Source organism: Nelumbo nucifera, chromosome 6, assembly GCF_055504915.1.
Source record: "Nelumbo nucifera cultivar China Antique chromosome 6, China Antique-T2T, whole genome shotgun sequence".
NCBI lineage: Eukaryota > Viridiplantae > Streptophyta > Magnoliopsida > Proteales > Nelumbonaceae > Nelumbo > Nelumbo nucifera.
Genome location: NC_142654.1, coordinates 36,770,547 through 36,792,124, shown reverse-complemented (window position 1 = coordinate 36,792,124; position 21,578 = coordinate 36,770,547). Strand labels below are relative to the sequence as shown.

The window sequence follows — 21,578 nt, the reverse complement described above, 5'->3', positions numbered from 1 at the left end:
CTAAATTAGAAACCTGATTTTTGCAACATTTGTTTTCTAATTCTACAACATTTATTCATTATTGATTAGGCTTTTTATAGTTTAGTTTATAGTTTACACTTAAATTTTTAATGTTTATTTTTTAATTACTGAACTTGATTATTTAATTACTCATAGTTTTGTAACTTCTGATTACAAGTTTGCTCAAAATTGAAATTCCAATTTGATTTTTGCTTTAGACTTGGAATTTGATCTTTCCTTTAGGCTTTCACTTCAATCCACCAAGTGGAGTTCCAACTAATTGTTCAGTGACTTTAGTCTTGCATGTTAGCCTACCTAATTGTCTAAGCCCTTCGAAATAACTGAAAATTGAAATTGAATTCAGAATTGTGATAGTGATAATGTGATACTAAAATAGCTGGAAATTGAAATGAGTTTTACTTTGATTATACTAGTGATGATGGTGGTTATAATTAGGATTGAGTCTTGAATTTTATTGGATTGTTGATGTATTTGTTTTCATCGTGGGACATACTGTCTTAAACCTTCAAAGTTTGAAGTGTTATCGACTTATTTCTATTTTGGACTAACTTTCCTTCATATTCATTAAGTTTTTTGAATTTTATTTATTATTACATTAACATGGTTCGACCTCCAGTTAGACCCCAGTCAGACCTTGACCCATGAACCTCTCTCATCGATAAAAAGCGCCTTTTAAACTTAAAACTAAAAAAAAAAATGCCTTTTCAATCCTAACCCTAATTCGAACTTCAATCCAACCCTAAGTTTTCGGGCTGGGTTCGGGTTGTGTTTGGGCTAACCCGCCCAAGTTGCAACCCTACTTTTAAACCGTTTGATGACTTTGGCTTCTATACGACCATATGTTGGAGGGTAGGTCCGACAACGGATGACTTGTAGGAACAAAGGAGCCACGTGGCACGCCCTGATCGCTAAACCTCACTCTCTTTCCTCTCCGTTTTATCCTCAACGATTCCCCCCGACACGAACTTTTAGCTCTCTCTCTCTCTCTCTCAACTCGACTATTCTTTTTCTGAGGCTGAGCAGAGAAAACCGCCATTATCTCAATGCTCCGTTTCTCCATTTGATGAATTCACTCCTGCTTCCCGGCCTTGGAACACAGTTAAGCAGATGGACGGTCTCACTCTCACCACCGGCTGCTCCCGTCGGTTTCTTCACTCCTCCGCGAGAGCTCGAACAATTAACCACCACTTTTTCTCTCGTCGACCTGGTTTTCTCGTTTTCGCTTCCAAAGACGGTCCCAATCTTGACCATTGGGACCAAATGGAGCTCAAGTTTGGTCGAATGCTTGGAGAAGACCCCAAACTAACCCTAGCCAAGGTCTGCCTCCTTACTCGACTCCTTTCTGCTAACTTCTAGCTTTCTTCTATGGTTCTTGCTTATTATTTGTGTACTTAGAAGAAGGAATTGCATATTTTTTCTGCAGATAATGGGAAGAAAATCGAACCCGGATATCTCTTATCTGGAAATCGAGAAATCATTTCAGAAGAACAGAGGCAAATTAAATGACAACATCAAGGAGGTTCCATTTGATGAGAGCAGTGAGGAAGGACAGGAGCAATTATCTACTTCCTTGGACAGCTTGAATTTGTTGCGACCTGTTCCGAAGAAAGGATTCAAACTTAAGGCCGAGGAGAAGGTGCCCGTAACCCAGATAAGAAAGCCAAGCCAACCAGTTGGCAAGGCAGTTGATACTACCAAGAGCAGCATTCCTAATGTAATATTGCGGAAACCTTCCACTTTTAATGAAGATGACGTTGATATGGAGAAATCTTCGTCGAGGTTAAAGATTAAGCCAAACTTGTTCTTGAAGATGCGAAAGGAGCAACCTAAGGAGAGTTTTAGTGATATTACGCTTTTGAAGAAGCCTGGACTGATAAGTGTCCCTACGGATTCTGGTGAAGCTGTTGAAGATCGCTTAATGTCTGCGTCTTCAAAAGCTGCTGATAATCTTGAAAACGATACTTTGAGCGTGTCTGCATCTGTTGGAATGGCTGACGCGGCTGAGAAAATAGGTAATGCACTAGTTTGCTAATTGTTTATTTTGGTGGTTGAAGTTCTAAAAACTAATGCCGTACTTTTTTTTTATTTTTTAAGGATTACAGCCACTTGAGCAGAGTGATTTGGGTTCTGCTGGAAAGAAAGCTTCTGTATCTCAGCCTTTGAATACACTCTCTGTAGAGACCGCATTGCTAGGAAAACCTCAGAGGTTTTCTAAACATCTCCATTTTTTATAGTTTCTCCATTTTCTGCTCGTCAAACGTTGCTTTGTCATTGAAGGGATTATTGAATTGTAGGTTGGACATATCTTCAAGAGAAAGATCACCTCCTGCTAGAGTAGAGTCTGTCCGTGTGAGTTCTGAAAACTATAGTGATGCGGCTGAAATTGAAAAGTTCCTACAAACTCCACCCCTACAGGTGATGGTCATTCTCTTACTTGATTCCTATATTTGAACTTCGAAATAATAGGTATATGTTCTTGATTACTGAGGAAGATAAGGATTTTGAAGAGCCATGCCAATGATCCTTTCTGATAAACCATTCTCCTAAATTACGTTTAGCCTCCTGCTTTTGAATTCTCAACTTTCACCAGTACAATTGAATTCTGAGTATGTTAGATAATTGCAGGAACATGAAGATGCTGACTGGACCAGGGCAGAAGATCTCCTTAAGACAGGAGGGAGGGAAGAAGTAGAATTAATTAGCTGTAGCACCAGAGGTTTTGTTGTAAGTTCCCTCAGAAACTATATTTCTTCTCTGCTGGTTTAGTATGACCTTCATGCCTAAGACCTTGTCCATGCTTTGTTTGTGCAGTAGTGCTATACAGCATGATTCTAACAATTTCATCATTTCTATTCATGTTGACCTTTTTTTTTTCTTTTTGTATCATTTCCAGGCATCTTTTGGCTCTTTGATTGGATTTTTGCCATACCGAAATCTTGGTGCCAAGTGGAAATTCTTAGCTTTTGAATCATGGTTGAGAAAAAAAGGCTTAGACCCATCTATGTACAAGCAAAATTTAGGCATTGTTGGAAGTTACGAAGTTCAGAACAAAAATGTTCCTCTAGATCAAAATCCCAGTCTTGTTGAGCAGCAAAATAATGGAATACTGACACCAGACATGAAATTGGAAGATCTTCTTGAGATTTATGACCAAGAGAAAATCAAATTCTTGTCATCTTTTGTTGGTCAGGTTTGGAGAATTCAACTTGGGATCAGTATTCTTATCATTTCCATTTTGAATCTTGATTTCATGCAAGCCTTTCTGTTTTGCAGAGGATCAAAGTGAATGTGGTGCTGGCTGACAGGAACTCTAGGAAGTTAATGTTCTCAGGGAGGCCAAAAGAAAAGGAAGAATTGGTTGAGAAGAAGAGAAATCTCATGGTAAGTTGGTTCCTGTTTCCTGTAGTGCTTGCAAATATCTATTGTTTGGAGAAGAGTTTCAAAGGGTTTTCATGAATTTCATGCCTCCAATAAAGCACCTGCAAAAATCTGATTTTAGCAATTAAGCCCTCCTTTTGCATGAAAAACCATTTTGCACTTAAGTTGCAAGTTTACCTATATGTTTAACAGACCAACTTTATCCAACGAACCAAATGGTGACGCTTGAGAATTATCAAAAAAAAATGGTGATGTTTGCCAACAATTGAAGCTTACCCTTGTTTGAAAATACCAAATTATGATTTCATTCTAAAACTTGTTTTTATTGTTGATGAATTCTCTTTTTTTTGCAGGCTAAACTCAGTGTAGGGGATGTTGTGAAATGTACTATCAAGAAGATCACTTATTTTGGCATATTTGTTGAGGTAAATTGAAGGTTCTGCTCCTTTTCTTTCCTTTTACTTTAACTATTACTCTTATTATCATCTTCAACATGATCATCATTTTAGTTCATGATATTCCTAACCCATATAAACTTTTGAAGGTTGAAGGAGTTCCAGCTCTAATTCACCAGTCAGAAGTCTCATGGGATGCAACCTTGGATCCCTCATCCTTTTTCAAAATTGGGCAGGTATTTGAGTGTATTATGATCAGTATATTGCAAAGTGTTTTTTATTTACGGATTTAGAATTTGTGAACTGAGAAAATAATTTATGGGATAAGTCTAAGAAGATACAATTATGGAGTCTGTCTTTGTCCATATGAGGCATGCCTTTCCCATTGCGTTAGCTGAATTAGAGAGAGGAATTTGCTTGGTCTTTCATTTGTTGCTGCTTTTAGTTCTCACTGTTGAATATCCTCTTTCCAAAATATTCTTCAAGTTCTTATGAAAACGATTGTGGTTTCAGATGGTGGAAGCAAAAGTTCATCAGTTGGATTTTTCACTTGAACGCATCACCTTATCCTTAAAAGAAACTACGGTACTCTTATGGACTGACCATTGCCATTATCCTGGTTACCTTATTAAGAAAGTTGTGATAAACTAATGGTTATTTTTTTATCTTCATTTTATCTTTTTTCTTTCTTTTATTGCAGCCAGACCCACTAATTGAAGCCTTGGAGTCTGTAGTTGGTGATCACAATTCTTTGGACGGGAGGCTCGAAGCAGCAAAATCAGATGTTGAGGTTATTGAATCCAGTCTGATATTGTGAATATATATATATACATGTTTTAGTATTTCAGATAAACTTGAAGTAAGTGGGTTTCAGAGATTATTTTAACGGTAGTTGAGACTTCTACAAGAACTTGTTAATAAAATGCAAGGCAATCATCTAAAATTAATCTTACGGTGGTATAACTTGTTCAATGATGTTCTACATACACATTTGTGTTACCATGAAAATTGAACCTCCTCAACTAGACTGCTCAAGCTGTAGACTAACTAAATCCAAGGCTTCTATTGAAGGTGTATTTTTTTTTTCCCTTTGGAATTTTAGGAGCTAAAGAAAGGATGTGAAAGAAAACTCACCAGAGAAACATCTAATAATCATTAAATCACAGATGGGATCAGAAAGTGGAGGGAAGTGGCAAGGATTTCTACAAGAAAGACACCAATAAGAAGAGATTAAATACCATATAAAGGTGGCTTCCTAAAGCTTAACTTTAATGGTAGCGGTATTGGGAATCTAGGTCCATCAGGAATAGGATGTTTTTCAGAAATAGGAAGGCCATATAGTGGCACTGTTTTTGGGTCCAATTGGCATAGGGGACTCCTTAAGGGCAGAGATTATGGCGGTTATAGAAGGAGTACAAAGGGCAAAGAAGATGAATATCACCAAGTTAATTATTGAAGGAGATTCAAATGAAAGCTATTGATATTTCAACTCTCTCACAATGAAGGAGGTGGTTGTGGATTCGCCAAGAGATATCAATGACAATCTCAAACTGTTGGAGAGAAATTTGGTGGGGCGTTTTGTTAATTATGATCCTGATGCAAAAGTAATGGGGAGATGGGTGGTTGTAGAATGGTGTCCTAAAAGTTCTCTTCATGTTAGAAAACTGAGTGTTGATTTTTTCCTCTTTATCTTCGGCAATGTGAAGGAAGTGAGAGATGTTTTAGTTTGAGAATTGTTAGACAATCATGCCCTTAGCTCCAATCAGATTGATGTATCTTTTGACATTTATTGTAAATGAATAAAGTACATAATTGATTCATGTCATTGTGGTGCGTTTCTGTGTAATACTCTTAAATTTGACGCTTATGACATTGGTGCTAGTTTAGAATCTTCACAACCATTTGATAGATTTGGGGAGATTTATCCTGCCAAGGTTGACACTGATGTGTCGCCAAGTTGGTTGGGGTGGCTTGTCTCAACTGCCAGGGTGAGACCTGAGGTACATGTAGTGTGGGTTTTCTTGAAACCCTAAATCGGACCAAATTCTAGTATTGCTCTGGACCTTGGAGATAGATGGGCAAAACTGGAATGTTACACCTGACCCCTAGACTCGATGCACTAGGTGTCGGATTGGATTGTCTTTGATATGCCAATCAGTGAGATCCTTAGAGGGGGTCAAAACCTAGGTGTGTTGGGGTAGTTTGAGAATTCACCTGAGTGGGTGATCATAGTGATAGAATTAGCCCCTTTGTCGGACAAAGTGAATGATCGGGTAATGCACTATCTCTGATAGAAACCTAAACTGCTGGCAGTTGATTTCAAACGTTGATGGACTCAGGGGTTCACTGTCTCCTACAGTGAATTCGGCTAGGCTTTGTAATAAAGGTTGGGCTGAACCCATGTGGCTGATGTGTATATCAATGTTAGGGTCTCACGCCATACAAAGAGAGCCAGCTGGGCAGCAGGTTAAGGAGTAAGTGAGCACATAAGCTTAATGGGCCTAAAGCCCAATTCGAACTGGGCTTAAGTTAGTTAATTAAAAGGGGGCCAATTCAGTTTTAAACTGATTAGGATTAGCTGAAGGATAAGATAAGTCTTATCCATTTAAGAGTCCAGATCCAAATATAAGATTTGGATTAGGAAACTCTCTCCTAATTAGATTAGGAGGCTGATCCAAGAAGGCCATAAATAAGGGCGAATTCCTCAGATTTTCACAACAGCAAATTGCAAAATTCTTCCCCTGTTCTTGCCGCCCCTACCCAGTTCGATCTCCACTTGTGGATCTGATCAAGAAAGGTTCTTGATATTGTTTCTTAGTAGAAGAAACAATCTGAAGTCGTGCTCACCAGCCCTTGCTCGATTCTTGCTGAAGAACCATCATGCTGATCCTGCTTCACTACACACTGTGTCATCTTTAGTGGAAGCGGGTTTTGGTCTTCTCTTTGGGTGCGAACACCTACGTTGGGAGTTACTGTTACTTCGTATCAGGTATATCCCTCACTTCCTAATAGTTTCAGATCTGGTCCGGTTTTGGATTCAAGAACGAAAATTGATAATGCAGTTTTCTAAATTAGGGAATACGATTCCCGAATGGGAGAGAGAAATTTTTGAAATCTCGCCCAACCTTCCTGCAGGGTTCGGCTATCCATATGATGGATCTCCCATCCCTTCAAGAACAGGGTATGACCAATGTTTTAAAACGCGGAGGCGTGACGCGAGGCGTTCCACTACCTAGAGGCATGAGGCGTAGTTCAGAATGCAAGAGGCGTAAGCCTCCTTAAGAGGAGGGGGGTTAGGAGGAAGGAGGAAGGGGAGGAGGATGAAGAGAAAGGGGGGTGGGGTTGGGTCTGGGGGCAAAGCCCCCTTGCCGAAGGGGCAAGGGGCAAACCACTTTCTTTCCCCTTATCTTTTCTTCCCTTCCCTTTCCTTTCCTTTTCTTTCATTTTCTCTCTTTTTTTTCTTCTCTTTCTTTTTCTTTCCCTTCCCTTTCTTTTCCTTTCTTTTTTTTTCTGTCTTTTTATATAAGATGTGCATACACCTCTAGCACGCCTCATGAAAAATGCGCATGAGGCATAAGTGGTAATGTGGTATTATACCAGTATTCTGCCCAAGACAGCCATTGAACCGATTTGGTGGGTCCGTCTCCTGCAAAGCACCTGAGGTAAGTCTTGAGTCAGCGGTTCACTACCTCTGTCTGGCCGTCAGACTGGGATGATAACTCGTGGAATGACACAACTGAGTTCCTTGAAGCCGGAAATATTCCTGCCAGAAATGGCTCATGAATGTGGGGTTGCGGTCTATTATAATGGCAGTAGGAGTCCCATGCAGTCCTGCAACTTCTTGAACAAAAACCTTAGCCACTTGTGCTGCTGAGTAAGGGTGGGATAGGGGTATGGCGTGAGCGTATTTGCTCAGTCTATCAACCACCACCAATATCACTATCTTCCCTGCTGACTTAGGCAACCCAGAAATGAAATCCATGGAAATTTCGTCCCATACCTGATCGGGAATGGGGTAGAGCTGTAGCAGCCCAGCAGGAGCCTGTGTGTTGTACTTCTGCTGTTGACAAACGTGGCATGCCACAATGAAATCTTGGATCATCTTCTTCATTCCTTGCCAGTAATAGTGTTCAGCTAGCTGTCTGTAAGTTCTTAGGACCCCAGAGTGACCTCCCAGAGGTGATTCATGAAAGAGATGAATCAAAGTCATTACTGTAGGATGAGTGTGGGGAAATGACCAGCCGATTCTTGTAGAATAAGGTGGTGCCTACCACAGAATATCCAGGTACTGCAGCTGGATCTGTCTGCCACTTCTTCCGCAGGGAGCCCAATTCACAATCTTGCTGGGCTTCCTCTTTAATTTGCTCTACTAAATGGTAGATGGGCTGGGAAACCTGTATGTGAAGCAATTCCTCCTGCCTGGACAGAGCGTCAATGGTGAAATCATAGCCCATGAGCCGAAAAACCCACTTCTGTTGTTCCAGTGTGAGAACTCGCTGGTCCAAGAGATGTTTTAGGCTTCGCTGGTCCGACCGAACTGTGAACCTGCCAACCTAGGAGATAGCCCCACCACTTGTGTACTGCTAGAGCTACTGCCATCAGTTCCTTCTCATAGGTGGACTTGCCTAGGGCTGAAGGTGTGAGTGCCTTGCTGAAAAAGGAGATGGGCTGTCCTCTTTGCATGAGAACATCCCCGTTGCCTCATCCCGAGGCATCACATTCTACCACAAACTCTTTAGAGAAATCAGGAAGAGCTAGTTTGGGGGTGTAGTAACTTCCTTCTTGAGATCAATGAAGGCTTCCTTGGCTTGATCAGTCCACTGAAAAGAGTCTCTTCGAAGCAGCTGGGTCAAGGGTGCCATCAATGCTCCATGGTGTCTAATGAAATGCCGGTAGTAACCAGTCAAGCCCAAGAACCTGCGAAAGCTTTTGACTGAGTTGGGCCTGGCCCAATTTGCCATGGTCGCTACTTTGTTTGGATCCGTCTTGACCTGTCCACCTGAAATGATATGGCCCAAGTAGTGTATTTGTGTCTTACCAAAAGCACACTTAGAGAGAGTAGCATATAATCTGTTTTTTCTGACAATGTCCAAAGTGGATTTGAGGTGCACCATGTGAGAGGCCCATGTAGGACTGACTGTATACTAAGATATCGTCAAAAAAGACGAGTATGAACTGGTTCAGATGTGACAGGAAGAGGTCATTCATTAGGGCTTTGGAAGGTTGACGGTGCACTGGTCAAGCTAAATGGCATGACCAAAAATTCATAATGTCCATTTTGCGTGCGAAAAGCAGTTTTGTGCACATCCTCTGGGTGGACCCGGATATGATGGTAACTTGACCGAAGATCCAACTTGGAGAAATAGACTGCTTGTCGCAGCTCATCAAGCAGTTCCTTTATGAGAGGAATCGAGAAACTGTCCTTTATGGTGATTTTGTTCAACGCCCTGTAATCAATACAAAACCTCCAAGTCCCGTCTTTTATTCAGACCAACAAGAAGGGTGAAGCATATGGGCTGTGGCTTGGTTGTATCCGTCCTTTATTGAGCATCTCCTATACACTTCTCTCTATCTCAACCCGCTGACAGAGAGGGTATTCGTAGGACTTGACCTTGGTGGGCGGGGCTCTTGGGTAGGTGGGGATTTTGTGGTCATGGGGGCGAGGTGGTGGAAGGTGCAATTGTTCATTGAAGACATTCTCATAATCGGACAGGAGCTGTTGGAGTTGATGTTGCTCCTCTGGGGTGGTATTGGGGGTAACAGGGCAAGTAAGAGTTGGTTCGTTTTCCATGGACCCAAAATGAATCAGAGTGGCGACCTCATGATGCTGATAGTATTTAATGATTGCTTGGGTGGTTTTGGGTGTGGGTCTGCCGAGCTAAACCCCCTGTAGAAGATAGTAGTATCCATTAAGTGTGAACTCCATTGTTAATTGGGCCCAATCACAGACCACTTGGCCCAATTGTTTCAACCACTGAATACCCAGTACCACGTCCAACCCAGTAAACTCTAAGGTGTAAAGGTCCACCTAGAAGAGACCTCCTTGTATTTTTAGGCCCACCTCCTTGCAACATCTATCACACCAAATGTAGTGTCCATTTGCCACCCGTACAGAAAACAGGCTCGTGGGTTGTATTGCTAGGCCCAACCGTTTGGTCAAGGCCGTGTTGATAAAGTTCATACTACTCTCACTGTCTATCAGAATCGAAACCCCTCTAGCCCAATGAGTCCATGCACTCACATTGTTTGATATGGGTGCAAACTGATTAAAGCTTGTAGGAAGATCTTGGCATGCTCTGTTTCCGAGATTTCTTGGTTCACTTCCTCGAGTGGGTCTACCTTCGGTTCGGGGTTGTCTTCCAAGGGGTCATCCAATTGAAGGGTGAAGAATTGCTGTGATTTGCACCGGTGATTGGGAAAAAACTTCTCATCACAGTTATAGCACAATCCTTTTTCCTGATGTGCCTGCATCTCTATCCATGACAACCTCTTGATGATGGGAACAACGGGCGGTGGGTTTGGCTTGGGTGATATCAGATTAGATTTGGGTGGGGGAGTCTTAAGTATAGGTCCCACGGGTCGAGTCAGGCATTTAAGGCAGTTGAGCCTCTCCTCTTGGAGTTTGGCTAGACCCACCATGGCTAGCAGGGAGGTCGGCTGCATTGCCTTAACCTCGATCCAAATATTGTCCCGCAAGCCCCCGATGAAACACCTTGTGAGGGCATTCTCCGGCCAGCCAATGACTTGGGTTGCTAGCCACTCAAACTCGACTTGATAATCCCTTACAGTCTTGGTCTGCTTTACACTCGACAATGCCTCATCATAGTTATCTAGACCCGACGGTCCAAAACGGACAGTGAGGGCTTGAGTGAACTCGAACCAAGAAACCTGGGGGTGATTCCGATGATACCATTGGTACTAGAGGATTGCTTCACCGTCCAAGTGGATGGAAGCAACCTACATCTTTTGGTTGGCAGGGGTCTCGTGGTACTGAAAGTACCGTTCAACACTATATATCCAAGGGATCGGATCCTCTCCTGAGTACAGAGGAAAGTCCACCTTGGCAAAACGTCCGGTGAAGCCTCCACCTCTCTTGCTGGTTCCACTGCTCAAAGCCTCTCCTTCGTTCTCTTTGGTTGGTGCCGCAATGATATTCTCGTACTGGACTACGACGGTGGAGAGGACCTCCTTCAATTCCCTCAAGTCGCCGGCTACCTTGCTGACTTCATTCTCCACATGGCTTACTCGATCATCCATGGTAGTGTTGGTCATCTCGGATCGTTGCTCTGATACCAAATAATAAGATTGAAAATTCAAGGAGCTACTTCGAGGGAGCTCAACCTCCTAAAATCAGATTACAATGGAGAGATGAGGGGGGGGGGTGAGAGAAGGAATGAACAGAGAGATGACATAAAGGTAAGAATTCAATTATTCTCTTCCGCCAAGTCGTTACATAACAACCTCATTTTATAATCACTCGGTAGCCTTCACTAGTGCTAGCTGTAGTGGGCTGACGTGCCCTTCTGGTGTATATGTATTTGATAGGAGGCTTGTATGGGATATTGCCTCTGCCTTTTGGAATATGAATTTGGGCTTGGGCCGAGTGCTGGGCCTAATCAAGGCGAGGAGCACTAGCTGGGTTCTTATTAGACACGTTCTCCAAAAGTTCAGGATTGGGAGTTGGTACCCATTAATCAGTGCGATTAGAGACATAGGTCCCTCAAGCTTGGTGTGGTTAAACATATATGGAATTCCTTTGCTTTTGTGGTGTTTCCAAACTTTTAAAGCCATGGGAGATGCGTGTGGAAGGTTCAGGTTCATGGATTCAAGAATAAGTTCTTGGCGAAACCTTGCTGTTGCTCGTATTTTAGTAAAAGTTGCAGAGATTCATTTGGTGCCCACATTGTTATCCCTGTGCTTTGCTGGAGAGAACTCCAGTCTAAGGTTAGTGGTTGAAGGTTTGTATCCACTAAGATTGGTTAATAAGTTGTCTCGATGGAGGGAGATAAGTAGCAAGAGTCGGTTGCCTTCTACTGTGTTGGAAGGAAAGACGAGCAGGCAAGTTGGAGAGGAAGGGACGAAGGTTGAAGGTGAGGGTAAGCTTTGGCATTAAAGAAAAAATTAATGGTTGTAAGGATAATTTGGCAAATGTGGGTCACATTGAAAATGGAGAGAGTAGGACCCCAAAAACTGGATGTGGGTTCCACTCAATTTCAGATAAGGAGGATCAGCTTAGCCTGCTCGCCCTAGCGAATAGGGAGGTTGGTGGGGAGGGGGGACACATGGAAGGCCAAGAGAAGAGGAACTTAGGGTTAGATAAGGGAGAGGAAGAGTCTCTATTTTGAACATTGAGATGCTTTGGGTTGAGAAGTTGGTATTAGGGTCGAGTGAGGCCCATTTCAAGAAGCCCAAGTCTTTTGTTAGAAAGAAGTGCAGTAGTTTGGATCATTTAAGGGTAGATAAGAGGAAGGCAATTATTTGCAAACACCCGAAAGTTAAAAAATGCAGGAGCTTGAAATCATTTTCCTCAAGGAAGGTACAAGAGGGGAAGGAAGAGTAATGGGAATTGGCACTCTTCAGATATGACAAAAGGAAGAAGGAGAAGGGCATCGAGAAGTCTGAGGTGGAGAATATGGAACATGAAGTTGATCGAAGAGGTATTTCTGAAGATTACACCCCCGTTTGTTGCAATCATAACAAGAATGATGCTGGTTCGCTTTCTGGCACAGTGAACTAGAAGACGGCTGAATTGAATCGGGTTGTTTTCTCTTCTGAGGAGGATTTTTTGGCTTGCAATCCTAGGGGATTTGTAACGGAGTGAAGGATAGGTCGGGGGAGAGGAGGAAGGAAGATGCGGTAGGGGTTGGCAATGTTGAATTTGGAAAAGTTTTAGGAGTTGTGATAGTGGAGCAAATGAGGTTAATGGTGCAACTGTCTGCGAATCTCCCCAAGTAGACTGCTCAGATGCCATTCATAGTCCTTTTGTGCAAGTGGTGATTGGAAAGGTAGGGGTGGCAAATGGAAGGTTTAGCCAGTCATAAGTTGGTGAGGAAACTGCAACTTTTGAAAGAAAAACTAAGAAGTAGAAGGCTGAAGGTTTGGGGTAGAGAGGAGAGTAGAAAGGAGGAGGTTCTGGAAGGTATGGCGAGGCTGGACAGGTTAGAAGAAGGGGCTTTAATGAGGGAGGCACAATTGGAAAGGGAAGGATTGAGGGGAGAATTGGAAAGAATCATTTTGAAGGAAGAAATAAGATGGAGGCAGAAGTCTAGGGCTATTCTAAGAGAGGAGGATAAGAATTCAGCATATTTTCATGCTTTTGCAAGTGCCATAAGGAGGAGAAACCTTATCACAAGAATTGAGGTAGGGGAGGACATGGAGGATACTTGTGAAGGGATTCAGAGTAAGGTTATGGAATTCTTCAAGGGGCTATATAGGGAGAGGGGATGGAGTTGGGTGGCTCTAGGGGGCTTGGAGCCTAAAAAGCTGAGCAATTTTGTTGCAAATTGGCTAGAAAGAGAGATAGAGATTGAAGAAGTTAGTGAAGCTCTGAAAAAAGTTAAATGGGGATAAAGCCCCAGGGCCGGATGGGTTTAGTTTCAATTTTGTCAAGGCTGGTTGGAGTTTCTTGGAAGATGACTTTGTTCAGATGATCAAGGAATTCTGTGATGCAAAAGAACTTGACAAGGGAATCAATGCCACCCTGCATTGCACAAATTCAAAAGAACTTGACAAGGGAACCAATAAGCTTGATCAGTTGCCCCTAAAAGCTATTAGCTAAGGTGCTGTCCAGGAGGTTGAGGGATGTGATTCATGAGGTGGTGGGAGAAACCTAAATGGCATTTGTGGAAGGGAGGCAAATTTTGGATGGAGTGTTGGTGGCCAGTGAGTGCATTGACTCTAGGATAAGGAGCAGGAGACTGGGGCTGGTATATAAAATTGACATTGAGAAAGTATACAATCATGTGGAGTGGGGATTCTTGGAAGAGATGCAAAGGCTAATGGGGTTTGGAGAGAAATGGAGAAGTTGTGGGATGTTTGCATGTATATTGCCTGTCTCTTTTCTTTACTTCTCAATGGTGTCTCTTCGTAGTTTTTTCATGCTTCTAAAGGGCTTCAAGAAGGGGATCCAATCTCCCCATTGTTGTTGGTGCTAGTGATGGAAGTGCTGAATTTGCTTATGGTTAAGGCTTCTCAGCTGGGTTGGGTTGAAGGCTTCAAAGTGGGTGAAGAGGGTCCTTGCATTTCCCATCTTCAATATGCTGATGACACTCTCATTTTCTTGGATGCCTCAGTTGACCAGGTGCTGAACCTTAGGGCTATATTGGCTAACTTTGAGATGCTCACAGGTTTGAAAGTGAACCTAGCTAAAAGCTCGTTGATTGGGGCGAGGGAAATAGGGAGGGAGGAGCTGGAGCAGTTTGCTACGGTGTTTGAATGTCAGATAGGGGAGTTGCCATTTCAGTATCTGGGTCTTCCAATAGGGTCTAAAGCTTTTGCAGCAGAAATAGGCTAGTAGTTGAAAGAGTGGAGAAAAGGCTTGAGAGTTGGAACGCAAAGTGCCTGTCTCTGGGGGGTAGAATCACAATAGTCAGGAGTGCTCTCTCTAGCTTACTGACTTTTTACCTCTCTACTCAAGATTCCAGCAAAAATGGCAGAAAAAAATTGAGAAGTTACAGAGAGATTTTTTGTAGGAAGGTGCAGGGGGAGCAATTGGGAATTAGAAGGGTCAGAGTTTTCAACAAGGCCCTTTTGGGTAAGTGGCTGTGGAGGTTTGGGCTGGGAAGGGAGAGAGAGTCTCTTTGGAGGAGGGTAGTGGCTGAGAAATATAGGTTGGTGAGGTTTGGTTGGGAATCAAGGGAGGTCTCAAATTCTTATGGGGTGAGTGTATGGAAAGGAACAGTGCAATTCAATCAAGTGTTTAAAACTTAAGTTAGCTTTAAGGTGGGTGGTGGGTAAAGGACAAGAATTTTGGGAAGACGAATGGTGTGAAGCAGGGAAGCTCTGTGAGGTATGTCCGAAGCTCTACAAGCTGACTGAGCATCAAAGTCAAGGCTGACCAATGCTTTTTGCAGGACCAGGAGGTAGAAGAATGTATTCATCTGCTGGAAAAGCTTCAGAAAATTGAAGTCTTACCCTTTTTGAGGGACGGGATGTGGTGGAAAGAGTGCAAGAATGGGGTGTTTTCTGTGAAGTCGTTCTACATGGTGTTGGTGAAGGATCAGCTGAACTCAGATCAAGTGGAGGGGATTTGGGGGAACCCTGTTTCACCTAGAGTGGAAACTTTCGCTTGGTTAGTTGCTTTGGACAGCATACTAACTGCTGACCATCTAAAAATTAAAGGGATCTACTTGGCAAATGTTTGTGTTTTATGCTGGGCGGGTGAAGAAACTGTTTTACACCTGTTCTATACTTGCAAGGCAGCAAAGGTTATTTGGAGATTTTACTTCTTTTTACAGCAGAAATCTTTTCTTCATGGCCAAATTTTAGAGGGAGCAGGAAAGCAAGGATAGTTTGGAGCTTCATTCCCTTTGCAGTGTGCTGCGTTCTATGGAATGAAAGAAACAGAAGACTCTTTGATTACAAATAAAAGAACACTGAAACACTAGTCTCTCTGGTTGGGAAGCTAGTAGCAGATTGGGTTTGGGTGCTACCAGATTTTGATCAAATCAGCAGATCAGAAATGGGGGAGAATTTTTGGAATGTTCTTGAAATTCAGTTGATGTAATTTGGATTAGTTTCTGTTCTTAACAAGAGTTTGTTTTGATGTGTGTATAGAGGTGACATCTTGTCACCTATTAGTTTGTATTTCACTTTTTGAATTAATGAATTTTCATTTACTCTTCAAGAAAAAAAGGTAGGCTGGACTTAGGTCGGAGAAGGGTGGTAGAGAATGATGTGGTCACAACAGAAGAGGTGGCTCCCAAGAAATCTCGTGGAGCAAGGAGTGCACACATTGTTCATGTTACCAAGATCTTTTCTTGCTAAAACTTGGTTTGGCGGGGGCAGGACCTACAAAAAAATTACAAAAAGGTTTACAAGAGGAGAGGGGCAAAGACAATAGTGCCCACATTCGAAGATACTAGAGGTGTGGACTTTCAGGTTAATAATAGTTCGGAATCTCAGATGGGTAACCTTCAGCTTGAAAAAGGAAATGGAAACGACTCCAGTTCTGAAGCGAGAAGTCCTGATAGTAGTCAAGACTCTTAGGTGGAGAGGTCTGGAAAGCTTCCTATTTGAGAACATTGTGGAGAAAGAAGTTGAGAATTGCAAAAGCCTTGGCTTGTTCTTTTGGGGAGGGGAGGAGTTTTCTAGGAAGGCCTTTGAGGAATTTGAGAGGAGGGAAGAAAGTTTGAAGAGAATGGAAATTGGGGAGAGAAGAGAGAGGTGGGATGAGGATATTAATGGACAAGAGGAAGTGTTCAAAGGGGAGGATTAGGAGTTGGTTGCCTGGTTCCTTTTGTATTCTCTTTTTTCTTTCAGTGAATTTCTCTTTATCCTTCAAAATGAAAATGTTGGTGATTGGGTGGTTGCAAGATGTTGAGGCTGCTCTATGGTCTTATCGAATTGAACTAAGAGGATTAAATGGCTGACTAGAGGAATGAATGTGAGACTTCAATGGGTAAAAAGGGAAGTAAATAGCATGGCTGAGGCTTTAGCCAAGCAAGGGGTGGGAAAAAAATCAAGGGTTTTGGGCACAGTTGTTAGAAAGTAAAAAAATATGAGAGATAAGAGTCCTTATCTCTTCAAAGAGTGAGTGTATATCTACATTATAATTATCTCTTTTGAGCCTTGGAATTGAGAAATACACCTGTAGTAATTCAGAAAATATAGGAAAAGAAAGAAAGAAAGGAAGAGAAAGGAGAAGAAAGTGGTTTCAGCAGTAGGTTGTGGAAGAAGAGAAAAGAAGATTTTGAATCTCTCTAGCCCCCTTGATCTCTTTTATTAACTTATTTCTAAAATTAAATACAATTACTTGGATGCCCTTAATGGGGCGGCCAGCACTAAAGAAATAATTAAAGAAAACAGAAAAAAGTCCATAACTAAGGCCCATAACCAACAAACATAACCTTAAAAACTACTTAAAAGAAATAAAAAACACTAAGGTCCATTCTGCCCATTCTCAATACAATAATTAATAAAGTTGCTGCTTATTGATAAAAAAAGATGGAATCTACTGGTTGAACACTTTTAAAATCTGATTTCATGATGGGACTATCTATGGATGAACTATCCTTAGGAGGGGTTTTGACAAGCCTGCTATTTTACATGTGGATGTTGTGGTGACATCTCAGGTTTCACATGCTTGCAATTTTACCATCATTTTGTAAGTTCTAGCCCATTATCCTTTGACCATGTGCTACAAGAACCCTCCTCTATCATTATATGTATGTTTGTGTGTGGAATGTAGTTTTAGTGCCTGTTGTAGTGTTGTTTATACAAGACAACATCCATTGCCCAACACACCATAGAATGTAGGAATCATAGTATGCTCATGTTCATGGGCCTGTTAATTTAATTGGGTGTCTGTTTGGCCTTCAATATAAACCTACTTATGGACCTTAATTAGCCAGAAGCTGAGCTTTCAATAGGCCTGCACTAAGGTGTAGAGGTGGAATTTTCCTCTGGTAGATGAATCCCGTTGGAGCTTGCCAAAGAGAAACACTGAAGAAAGAAGATACCAGTTTGTGATTTCTTAAGCAATTAGGAAGTTAGTGTTAGTGTGCTAAATATATCTTTCTTTTCTGTTACAAGTCTGCTTTCTTTTTCTATGGCTAAATCAGTTTTAAATTGAAATTGGGCAGTGGGCTGATGTGGAATCACTTATTAAAGAACTTGAACAGATTGAAGGTATCCAGTCAGTCTCAAAAGGCCGTTTTTTCTTGAGCCCTGGCTTAGCTCCTACGTTTCAGGTACTTCCTCTCTTTATTCATAAATTTATGTTTTTTTATAAGTTTATTCGTAAACTTACGTTATTGATCAGACAGAAAATAGAACTCTTGAAACTTGGTAGAAATAAAATGAGTTTATGCAGTCCAAGCCAGCTAACCTTTGCAAGGTTATTAATAAGTGCAAAGGGAGCACGATAAGAATAATGTACAAACTAGATATTGATCAAAAGAATAAGAGCCAATTCTCCTCTCTGGTCTTGTCAAATTGTTGGTCCATGAGGTTTTTCTGGAAGAAAAGTCTATTGGATTGGAACTAAAGACTGAACTCATGGGAAGCTGAAGTGGAGAAGTTTTTCATTTGGTGAGTAGATGGAACTGATTATTGAAGAGAAGAAATTTTTATTTGAGAGCGGAAGGGCCAGCGGAAAGAACCTGTTAAAAATTAGGGAGGATAGGAGGGCCACGATACTATTGTTTGAGGAAGGAGTGGCATGGTTAAAGGGTTTTATTGATGGTGTTATACAATCGATTAGGACAATAGGATGGAAAAATGTCTTCGAACTGGGAAAGAAGAGGTACGAAGTGGAACTGAGATGCAATGGTAAAGGCTAGTTCATCATGGTCACAGAATATTTCGACGCAAGAAAACAATTGCTTTGCTTACCGGAAGGGAAGAAGAAACAAGGTTGGATGGCCTTTGCTGCAGCAGTTTCTTGTCTCTGTCGATGTGGTGTTGGAGAAAGAACAAAGTTCAGCACCCATTAAAAGCCTGGAGAAGCCGTTGAAGAAGAGCTCATGCAGTGATGGTGAACTTATTTCGAGCTCTAATACAGGGGTGAAGCTGTGGTTTGAGGGTGAGAAAGAAGACTGGGAGCGGAGAATGGTGATCTCAGCGAGCAAAGCATTACAAGATTGGGGGAACGTCCTAAACTCAGTGGTGCACAACTTGAAGCTGGAGTCCGAGGTTGCTCTGAAACCATTCTCAGACAGTAAGGCAGTGTTGAGAATTGACGATGAAAAAATCAGGGGATTTACATCTTTTGAATGTGAAGAAGGTTTGATTCAGATTCAAAACTGGAAACCATTGTGTAATGAGATGGAATATGTCTGTGGAAGTTTCCTGCTCAAATTGGTAGGTCTTCCCTTCCATCTCTGGAGTGAAGCAAATCTGGGAAATATTGTGAAGCTGCTGGGCGGAGAAATGGAGGAAGTCCATCTACAAGATTTTCGTGCCGCTGTGGTTAGGATGGTCGGGGTGAGACCGGAATCGCTCCCAAGAACAATAGAGGTTCTTGCTGAAGGTACATGGTTTAAAGTATGGTTGGTTTCAGAGGTGGAGGCAGAGCTGTGGGGACGAAGACCCAAGGTAGAAGACGATGCTGACGTGGAGGGTTGGACTACTAGGGGCCTACAGCTGGAGGGTAAGACTGAACATAGGGGGCAGCTTAGAAAGGAAGCTGAAAAGTCGGTGGGAGAGAACCAAAAGCTACGAAATCTATTAAAAGAAATAAATTCAAAATTTTTTGAATTAACTGGTAATTCGAAGGGACAAGACACCTTCGCTGACGTGGTTAAAAAGGGAGATTTTTGCAGGTCGAGTCATCTGAACCGGTGGGTGGACCGATCGGCTCAGCCAGAAGGGGGAATCCCTACCCACGTGATTGTTTAAGTGAGCACGTGGGTCAGGGGAGACGGTTGGGGACTATAGACGATAGACATCGTCTATCTTCTTCTTCGAAAATTTTGGACGGGGGCGCTGTAGGTGATCTCAGGCAGTCAGAGCGAAGCTAAAGTACTCTCCGGTGGGTGCCTTGCGCAGTTCCTGAAACACCCAGGGAGGGACGAACATCACAAGACAGACCAAACCCCAGGTACGATCGAGCTCATCTCGAGGAAAAGGATGGTTTTGACGAGGGCTGGGTGGACTGCGAAATGGAGGAAGAAGACGTGGAAGAAGTTTCGGATAGCCAGTCCAGTTTAGGCAGTGTTTTGGGTGAGAAGTTTTCAGAGGAAGAAGCTGTTGCAAATTTTGATCTGGATACATTGTTCTCACAAAGACCAGGTTCGATAACGTCTCACTGTGCTGAGGAAGAGCCGTACATTGTTGTCGCTGAACACATTTCGAACTCTGGGGGTGGAAACTCTAACTCACACTCAGAAGCTACGTCTCAAAATCTCCTTACCGAACATGTTTTTTGTAAGGGATCCCTCGAGACTTCTCAAAAGCAATACAGGGACATAGTGGGGAGGCATAAACAGGTGGGTAAGAGTTGTGATCTCTGTTTAACAGAGGTGACGGAAAGGCTAACTAATCAGAACCGAACCTTGAAACCAGATGGAACCCACATTCCTTATCAGGGCCAGACTGTTTCTGTATCTGTAAAGAGACTAGGCCCAAGCAAGATAGTTCGTCCCATCTAGCTTAATTGTGGTAACACCCGTCAAAACGAAATCTACTAGAGTAGGTCCAGAAGCTGGCACCTGCTTGAACTCACTTCCGTATGTCTCCATTAATCAAACGAAAATCAAAGAACAGAAAATTTTGACTATGTAAACTTACTTGAAGTCAAACCAGAACTTGGGTGCTTGAAAAACTAGGGTTTTGCTCCGTCCAATAGATGGGCGGGAGAGAGAAGACACTGCCGCACCTACCAGAGTAACCCAAACTCTTCCAAACCTGAACCGCCCTCCTTTAGCAGTCACAAGACACCTTCCAAGCACAGAGCGCCACACCCAAGCTTCACCTTTCCTAGTAACTCAAAAATCTCTAGTTGGCTAGGGTTTTGGGCAGCAGAAAAACAACATCACTTCTTGGCAAAATCTGGCTAGAACTAAACTCTCCAAACCCTTCTACCAACTAGGCAAGTGATTCTCTATACTATAGAGAACCTATCTCTCCATACACTCTCTTGATTTTAGAGTGTACAGGAACAAAGAAAAAAAAAAGAAGAAAGAGGAACTGAACCCGCTCTGATACCAAGATGTAAATCAGTCCTCTAATATCAAGATTAAATTTAGTGATTAGAAGAATAGAACAGATCTGAATAACTGTATAAGAGAGGAAGATGGCGAAGAGAAGATGTAAGAGAAGAAGTCGAATTAATTACCCTTCTCCTCTAACCCTATTTTTTATTAATCTCTAAAAAATTGATGATGACAAGTATACCCTTAAGTGGGCGGCCAACTTGGCAGTTACATAAAGAAAGTAAAATAAGAACAAATAACAGGCCCATTAAGTGAGGCCCATCAACATAAAATAAAAGATAAAATAAAGGATATCACATGAGAGGCTGTTAGGGCCCATTCGGCCCAGTCTCTTTACAGTATCCAACTCCAACACTCCCAATCTTCCCTACCACAACCCAGGTAACCGTGTCCTTTCGTTTTGTGATATTAACTATTGCTTTTTGACTTCCGTGCCAAATACAGATCCCAACCCAGAGGCTGCAGCCCTTGAAGGAGGGGATGGGGTGAGAGAAAATAGAAGCGACAGGGAGGGTCAGGAGAGAGTAGGGAATGAAGGAGAAACAGAAAAAAGAAAAGAATCCTGGAAATCCTAGAGTGTTTGTTAAATGAAGCAGTGGTGGAAAACAATTCAAAGGAAGGGTCAAAGGGAGTTAGAGTAGAGGGTTTTGAGGAAGGAGATAGAAGGGGGGAGACAACAACAGTGGAGGGAAGTAGAAATTCAAGTGTAATAGATGTAATTAGTAAGGATTCTGTAGTGGGTTTTGTACAGAAACTGGGGTGCAAATTGAAAGATTCAAATGCTCTCAAAGTATTTTTGAAAACAAAGAAAGAAGCAAAATCTAAAAGGAGAAAAGTGAGTGAGGCTGAAAGGCTGCTAAAGGAGGTGGGAGGAGATAGAAGTTTGAAGGTTAAAGGAGAAAGAAGGAAG

General features: G+C 42.2%; 1 protein-coding gene across 3 annotated transcripts in view; it reads left to right on the top strand.

Moving 5' to 3' along the window:
- Positions 1-990: 990 nt before the first annotated feature.
- Positions 991-21,578, top strand: part of LOC104608740 (Nucleic acid-binding, OB-fold-like protein) — a 29,018-nt gene continuing 8,430 nt past the window's right edge. For all 3 annotated transcript variants that reach the window (XM_088890164.1, XM_010274818.3, XM_010274817.3), the window contains exons 1-12: positions 991-1,338; positions 1,445-2,033; positions 2,116-2,227; positions 2,316-2,436; positions 2,647-2,745; positions 2,915-3,211; positions 3,295-3,402; positions 3,753-3,824; positions 3,944-4,030; positions 4,308-4,379; positions 4,495-4,584; positions 17,597-17,704. In XM_088890164.1, the coding sequence (XP_088746290.1) occupies positions 1,129-1,338; positions 1,445-2,033; positions 2,116-2,227; positions 2,316-2,436; positions 2,647-2,745; positions 2,915-3,211; positions 3,295-3,402; positions 3,753-3,824; positions 3,944-4,030; positions 4,308-4,379; positions 4,495-4,584; positions 17,597-17,704 (1,965 nt within the window). In that variant the 5' untranslated portion in view covers positions 991-1,128. The remainder of the gene's footprint in view (positions 1,339-1,444; positions 2,034-2,115; positions 2,228-2,315; positions 2,437-2,646; positions 2,746-2,914; positions 3,212-3,294; positions 3,403-3,752; positions 3,825-3,943; positions 4,031-4,307; positions 4,380-4,494; positions 4,585-17,596; positions 17,705-21,578) is intronic.